General features: G+C 33.9%; 1 protein-coding gene across 1 annotated transcript in view; it reads right to left on the reverse strand.

Annotated features, from left to right (window-relative positions):
• The window catches only part of LOC150095299 (calcium and integrin-binding protein 1-like), a 59011-nt gene extending 51593 nt beyond the window's left edge, over nt 1-7418 (reverse strand). Inside the window, exons 1-2 of the mRNA XM_090410439.1 lie at nt 7181-7418; nt 3750-3784 (exon numbers count right to left, since the gene is read on the reverse strand). Of these exons, the coding sequence (XP_090266565.1) occupies nt 3750-3784; nt 7181-7231 (86 nt within the window). The 5' untranslated portion in view covers nt 7232-7418. The remainder of the gene's footprint in view (nt 1-3749; nt 3785-7180) is intronic.
• Nucleotides 7419-8656: the final 1238 nt, after the last annotated feature.

Below are 8656 nucleotides of genomic sequence, written 5' to 3' on the forward strand. Positions count from 1 at the left end.
TATCTCCATCATTTTGTATTTTGGTCATGTTGTCATGTTGTACCATCATTGAAATGAAAAAAAAAAAAAAAAAAAAAAAATTTTTCATGTAGTACTATCATATCCGGTACACCCCTTGAGGGTACATGGCAGGAATTTGATGATGATGATGTAATTATCTTCAACCTGCTTAACCACTAAGGTTAGGAAAGTCTGTATGTCTTTTCTACAGGTACTTCCATGGACACTGCTCCACTGGACTAACAACATTCCTCTCCTTTTCATTAAGCCTATTGAAACATGTGCAATAGCTGCCTAGTATCCTTTTATAGTCAAACTGCAAACACCCCTATATATCTGCTTCTCTTCCTTTATTATTCTGTCTGCTGCTGGAACAGTCTTCCCCACAAAAGTGTTTACCAACAAATACAACTTACAGCTTTTCAAGAGAAATATTTTATTTTCTGCTATAATAGTTTTAGCCTGATTTGGAAAAGCTATGTTCAAACAAATTCAGTGTGTTCATATTAACTTCACTATTTCTGTTATAATTATTTTGTAGGCATAAATATTTGCCACTTACAATATTTAATGGATAATTATCTGATTGAAATTTTGCTGGTTAGTTGGATACTGCTATAAAGTAAAATTAGCACTACAGGATTCTTAGTTTCATCTCCACCAACGTAAGTTCCTCCTATAGCAATACACTTGGATCACTGTTTCTGCTGATGATGATGCAGAAATAGTAGTCCCAGTGTTGAAAACATTTACCAAACTCAATTTTCAGGATGTCCAAAATGCATCTTTGTTGATTATCATTTAACCATCCAAACAGCTATATGGATGATATATACATCAATTAATTTATGCTTTGTATCCATGTTATTTCAGTTTATTTCAATAGTATCTAAATGTTAGTATTGATATTATCATATATGTAGCCTTATAAAATTTATTGTATTTATTTTATAATTATTTTTGATCTTTGGGAACAAAAAAGCCACATCCAGTGAATTCAGAGCTTCCTATATTCTTGTTGTATTCATTTTTTGACCAAAAACATTGTTGCTTTTTAGCAGATAAGGCATGAACTAAAATCTTCATGGCAAACTCAAGTTAAAGAAGCAGTCCAGGAAAAGAAATCAGAGAAATTTCCTGGCAAGTAAAGTCAACATGTGCCCTTAAATAACATTAGAAACAAATGCAACAAAGCTAATTATGTTCTAATGTAATGAAGACAATGTACAGGAACAAATTAAATTAGTTTAACTGCTTAGATAAGTGAAGTTGCTTACTATGGTACCATCTGTATGTGAGAGTGGTGGAAACATGAGTGGGGAAAAAGTTATACCCAACAGCCTTGGCATGGGACCAGAAAGCTCAGCTGCCATTTGGACAGGAGACAGGTTTGCAGAAGTTCATCCTTTCAAAACCTGATATATATTTGTTGATTTTTATTTATTTATTCTTTATTTTTTTTTTACAGCTTTCTAGCATCTGAGTTTTCTAGTACTGTGTTGGCACACTTTTTTTGAGAACCAAGGTATGGATGGGACTGGAATTTTGGTTGGAATGAGGTATGATTTTTGTTATTCAGTCTGAGCAGATGTTTGAATCTCGAGAATAGGAGCAGTTTTCAGACTAAAAAGAGGAAGAGTAGACCCATGGAAGGGGGGGGGGTCATCCCATTTCACTCTCTTGTAATGCCAAAAGACATGAGATTGAGAACTGCTGGATGAAGGTTGTTTCATGGTGAAGGAATCTTGTATGAGGTTGTGGTAAGTTACCAAGAAGAGAACTGATATCCACAATATATTTGGAAGGGAAGCTTGTTAAGAAGAGATGAAGTGAGTTAGCAGACTGGAGAAGGTTGTCATGTATTCTGGTAGAGAAGATTGATGATCTGTGTCAGGTTGCTGCTAATGGCATCCCTGTCTGCTTGATTGGTGAAAATGGAAAAAGACAACAAATGATGACCTCACTATTAGGGTATTTGGACTGCAGAAAATTGGAGAAAGAGGTAACTGAAGAGGTCAGAGTGATTATCAAAGCTTATCAGAGATATCAGTTCTGATGAATGCACAAGTACTGCCCCTGTGGTAGAAGAAACTCTTACTATTAAAAAAAAATTATTTTTTTTTTTAATAGTAAGAGTTAATGTTGGTGATTTTTTATGCTTTTTTGTTTTGTTTTTTTTTGGTTGGATTTTTGCTGTTTTAATTATAATAATTTTAATTAATACTTTCCTATATTTCAGCAACAATCATGTTCTCAATACTTTCTTAGCCAATGTCTACAATCTCAAAAAAATATTAAAACCCTGTAACCACAAACACCCCACCATATCTTCTCTCCTTTCAAAGCAGAGATTACACAAAATCTATCACCATTTCATATATTTGGGGAACATCACAAAAATTAACACAAATCCTAAGGAAATACACCTTACAACCACTTACCGATCACATAAAATATTGGTATCCCTTATCCGCTCCACCAAAGACCAGTCACATTCTGCAGATCTACCAGGTCCCTTGCATTTACAAACTATCCGACTATGGCCAAACAGGCAGGATAGCCAACATCAGAATTTCTGAACACAAGGACTACATCTGGTTCCACCATTACTGCCACTCAGGACTTGCTGACCATGTGCTCTGGATACCCACTTCAGGATATGCTGGAAGAAAATCACTCTATTACACCACAGCAAATACAAATAGAGAAGCTATTCCTTGAATCTTCATCAGCCCTGAGAAATTTTATAAACCTCAACAGATTTAGGTACATGAACTGCCCCAAATTTTGGAAGCACTCATCCTTAGATCTTCAGTCCAAAGGCCAATTTACCCACTAGGTGGCACCATTTAGGACTCTAGGTCCAACTTTCGTTGTTTTTCTTCAGTCTCATTTGTCCAGTGTTAGTGCCTACATGCACATTTCATTGTTTCTATGATCCCTGATGATGGCAATGTAACAATGCTGAAATATAGGAAAGTATTAATTAAAATTATTACAATTAATATGCTTTGGACACTTGCCTCAGGTCTACGTTGCTATTTCCTGAAAAATAATAGTTGGCAGAGAAGTGGCAGCAGGATTTGGCACTAGCTGATCGGGATGACTCTGGAATCATTACTATCTGGTTCAATACCATACAATGTCTAGTAGTCAGTCTGTGGAATGGAATGGTCTTTGGACTCCATGAAGGCTTGGAAGTAATACTAATACTAATTGTCTAATACCCCATTTCAAAGTTTACCCACATTACTTTATTTGAAACTGCATGCAGTTCAAGAAGTTTACTTTTACGTTTAATGTTGAATTACAGCTATTCCGTACTTTCTTGGATTATAGCAGAGATCATAATTAATATCAATTCTAATGTAGACTTTCCTAACGATTAAGCAGTAATGCTATTTTATCACTCATGATGCAAGAAAAAAGTATGAAGAAATAGTGGAAATGAGCAAGCAACCAATAAAAAATAGGAATACATAATATATTATGTCTAATGAATACTGATGGGTCACGACAATAAATGTGCATTAATGCTCCTGCAATAAAGTTTAACAATTATCAATGGAATTACCAAGTTAAGAGTTTCTCTAAAGAAATTAGCTAAATCTGATTAAAAATTAGGATTTTAGAGTAAACTTAAATTGCTTTCAAGTTGTACAGTAAGCATGGTGTGCTCCAAAAAATAATTTTTATGTAATTTATAGATATTTATATATGAAATTAATCAGGAAAATAAGCATACTTACTGAATTATTTCATGTTTTGTAAAGTAAGTCAATTCCTAAAAAATAAAAATTATTTATTAAATACTACAGACTGATGAAAAAAATTACACAATCAGACAATAATTTAACACTGTTTAATACATTTAACATTTAATGAATAGGTTGATTGTTTTAAATTAGTCAAAGCAGCTACAGTTATATATAGGGCTGGCATATTATATCGGTTCATTGTGTGTGTTCCTTTGACTAGTTTGTTTCATGATGATAAACCCAACTGCTGGAGGAAAAACCCTGCCACTCTTATATGAAACTAAACTAGTTGAAAGGTTTTTTTAATAAATCTCACTCAAGAAAGGGAAAGAACTTATGACACATTACAGACAAAGCTCAGTGATATTTGAGCTCAAGAAATCACTAATCTGGTATGAATACTTAGATGTTGATTATCACTCATGTTGCTGTTTAGTGTTTAGGATTAACATGTCTCTTTATTTCATTAAACAACAACATTTAGGTTGTCACTGGAAAATAGATTTGAACATCCTAACTATGAAATCATTTAGGCTATTAAAGAAATAAATCTGTGAAATATTTGTTATTTGCTTCTACTGGATCAAAATCAGCTCTAGGTTTTTGTCTGTTCTAAGCAAAAAAATATTTTCAGTAATTTCTCCTGTTTCTTCCCCTCATTGACTTTTGCATTCATTTTTTTTAACTTCATAATTTAAAAGAACAAAAACAGAAAATTTCACTTCATGAAATGATAACTATTTCTACTAATGCAGCCATTTTTATCTTAATATAATTGCTATTACAAAATAAACACTGAAGATTTCAAAACAATAATGCACAATGATGGAGTACCAATTCCCATTTCTCATTACATGTTAGGCTTAATGGCCTGTCACAGCCAAGTAACTTGCCTGTTTTGAAACCCGATTAATCCTCTGATATGACAGTTAATCCTATCTGCATATGGCTGTCAATTTGTGTTCTTCTAGCCAGTTTATAGGATGTTTAAACTCAAGTTTCTGTGAGCCCTTATAAACATTCTTCATGTCCTAGACAGAATTTCAACCAAGGTCTTTCCAACTGAATGGCATCACTGAAACCAACTTTCACAGACAGTGCTCTGCTGAATTAGCCACCATTATTCCTCCACTCTCCTCCAAAATCACTGAAATAGCCACTTCTAACCAACATCCTTTTACAATCCATCTTGAAATGCACCGACCCAACTTCAATGCCTCCTCTTTCATTCTATCTACTTCTGTCCTTTGGAACAGTCTCCCCAACTCTGCCTTCCCCAAAGATTACAACCCTCAGCTGTTCAAGCAAAATGTGAACAGACTCCTCCTCTCTTCTATTCCTCTTGCCCACACACACACACACACACACACAGCACTAATGTGCTATAGGTCTTGTGGCCTTTTGTGTGTGGGTCAGATATAAAAATATATATATATATATGTATATGTACACACAAACACACACATGGTACTACTGTGATAATGGTGTTGCAATGTGTATAATATTCTTTTAATATATTTTCTCTATTCGTGATTAAAACCCATTATTATTATTATTACACACCTTCAAGGAGTCCAAAGACTCGTGGGAGGGTACCTACTCTACAACTCTCCGTCTTCACCACTTAATCCACAAAATACAGTAAACTGGCACTACCATCATTACCTACACCAGTGCCATCTACTGCCCACCATAACTAGTTTAGTTGTTTTTTTTGTCTGTAAATGGTGTGTGTTCTCAAGGCCAATTTGTCTGTATGCAGGATGAAAAACCCAAGTTTCCAGGAGAAAAACCCTGCTACCTCTGTATGAGATCACCTAACTCACCTTCAACTGAAAAAAAAAAAAAAAAAAAAAACATATAAAGATTCCTCTCATCATGACAAGAATCAAACTCAGGCCTTTTTCAATCAAAGTGCACAACACACCATCATTCTTCCAATTGCACTATGGATCATATTATATTTGTAATTTCAGATCGATATAAAATATTTCCAAACCAACAGTCTGATTTATCAATTCCATTATTCTTCTAAATTATATTGTGGAAAATACTTTATAATTATCTTTGAAAGTTCTACACATTCTATGAATTTTATTCCTGAATTATCTTGTCTCAGCTGGGTGTTTTCTTATTCCTTGATTATTACCCGACTGCTAATGAGTTGGGCTGCAATATACCTAGTGATAACTTACATGATGCTGAATCCAGAAGAAAGACATTTGATTCTGGTCACTAACCGGGACTTTTTCCTGTGACTATTTTTTTTTTTATTTTAAGATGATTTCAGGGTTAGTCAATCTTTGACATAGGCAAATAGTTAAAAATGAAGGCTTTTAATTTTGTAGCACAGCAAATTCCACCATAAAATATACACAAGCAAACAATAAACATTAGTTAGGATTAGGATCATCACCTCAGCATTGTTTGAAGAATCCAAAAAAAGCATCAAAGGATTAATTTATTAATTTTATAATAATGAATAATGGCTTTCCAAATCTATTCTAGTCAAATTTTGCTTTGCATTTAGCATTCTGGTAGTCCTTTCTAATTTTATCCCTTCAATGTTGATCTTGTTTTTAGCTTTTTCTAATGGTTAACTCAATTAATTTTTTGCATTATCATTCTGTGATTCTTATTAATCATTTGGTTTATAAACATACTTAATCCAACTTGTTATCAACTAAAAAAAAAAAAAATTCCCCATTTCTGTTGATTCTATTTGGGTGAATCCATATACATTACTTCAATTTCCACATCCTACCTTTTAGAAGCTTACAATTTCCAGATTATCCTTTTAATAAAACAAACTTTTATATATATAAATATATAATTAATTATATATTAAATTAATTATTATATATATTACACACACACTAGTCATGTTTTTTTTTTTTTTGCTTTACATTTAAAAATCCATTACTATACTAATGTGTGTGTGCTTGTCAAGTTCATGGCATAAATGTTTTGCATGGAATTGTCAACAATATTATCTTCATAATACGTATTAGGACATAAGAGTTGAATAATTCTACGCCTGTAACTTCTATCACTCCCTCAATGAATCTTAGTCAAAGATTCATTGAGCGTTACTGTAATAAATAAATCCGCTAACGTCATACTCCAAAGGTAGTTGCCGGAGTTCCTTTTTGAAGAAAAGCTTAGAAAAGGTTCGTCTAGTCTTTAAACTAGAACTGAACCCACAAGGGTCTTTCTTCGTGGAAGGAAACTCGCTGCTATGAATACAAATACCATTTCTACATGGCTGCAGGCACCTGTTGCTATAGCAATATTCTGAGGAACTTAACATCTATAGCTTTAACCTTATATTTCTTACGCATAAAGAAGAATATAGCAACACAGCCGGGGTATAATAAACTGCATTCGTTTTAACTTAAACAAGCAACGAATATTATTTTCACCTGATAGTCATCTAGCTCTTCCTCAGTAAGCGCACAATGTACTTGACCCATTAGTAACAGCAAGTAAGCTAATACGTTTTTAAAATCATCCTCAAAGCCCTATCTATTTCTACGCTTTATCCATTACTATCACAACGACAAATCATCGATTATGCTGCAAGCCTGTGAAAGTTTCCCAATTTATTACTGACTTGATTAACCATGTACGAAAGTTAAAAGCTAAAGCTTACACGCGCTCGTTTCCCTGTTCATCAACCCCAGAAACTTGGCACGTTACATTCCAAGAAACTTTGTTGTCAAAGCACACACAGAGATAACTAATTATATACAATTTTGGTGTGGGCCGTTTACCCGTTCATATATGTATATATATTACTAATTATATTAAATATTAAAATATGATTAAAATAAAAATAAGAGAAGATATGAATTATATTAAAACTATTATGTTAATAAGCTTAAATTAAATTAATGAGCAGTCAGTACAGTAGTATTATATGAAGGCGTTTGCAGGGACTCAGGGAATTACTACTTCCAGGAATGCGTTACCAGTGGAGATTGAACTGCCCACTCAGTCTCCAAAAGTTAGATAGGGCTAAATGGCCTCGCCTACTCCCGTATACGGGAATAAAAAGGCGTTAACTGATTTTTTTTTTTTTTGAGGAATGCGTTAGTTATAAGATATATACTATAGAAGTACAATTTCAGAGATCGTTCTTCGATGGTGGGACCTGGAAATTCTAATTCCATAGTGTGTTTTTTCCTTCAACTCAATGGTTGGTTGGTTAGTAATATTACTAAGAAATTATTACTATATTACTAAGAAATTATTATAGGACAAGGTGGTTTTCTGTAGACTTCCTTGTCCCATAGTATTCTTGTGTATATGTGTTCACAGGGCCAGTTTGCCTATTTTGAGAAACGAAAACCCCGAGACTCCGGAAAAAAACCTCCGTATTCCTATTAAGCTGGCTAAGCCACCATTTGAATGAAAATATTCAATAAGGATTTTCGATTCATAGACAACATTCGAACCGAAGTCTTTCCAACCCATGGGTTCTGTCGAAACCAGCTGAGCTACGGAGGCTCCGATTCCATTGTATTTCGCATATATCTCCTTAAAAATAAAAATATTCATCCAAGGTTCAATCACTACACGCCATGAAAAAGGATCTGGACTTCACATTCTTCCTGACCACATCCATAGTCAACTTCAGGGACTATCCTGAGTTTTCTCTCCCACCTACCATGAGCTGTAAAATTTCTCTTTTATCATATCATAAAGCAGTATGCGCTAAAAACAGCTATCGATAAAAGATAAGAAAGATCAGTTAAGATGAAATAGGTGCATATAAGTTGAGTCTGTTCTCAAGCATATATCTTAAAACAATCAGACAAAATGGAAATCAGACTCAGCTGAACTCCAACCCTCACCATCATCGAGGTCGAATGCACTCTCAAGAAGTCTCTAAGACT

The sequence above is a fragment of the Typopeltis vanoorti genome, chromosome 20 (assembly GCF_054136105.1).
Source record: "Typopeltis vanoorti isolate ZY-2024b chromosome 20, IOZ_Tvanoo_1.0, whole genome shotgun sequence".
Classification (NCBI taxonomy): Eukaryota; Metazoa; Arthropoda; class Arachnida; order Uropygi; family Thelyphonidae; genus Typopeltis; species Typopeltis vanoorti.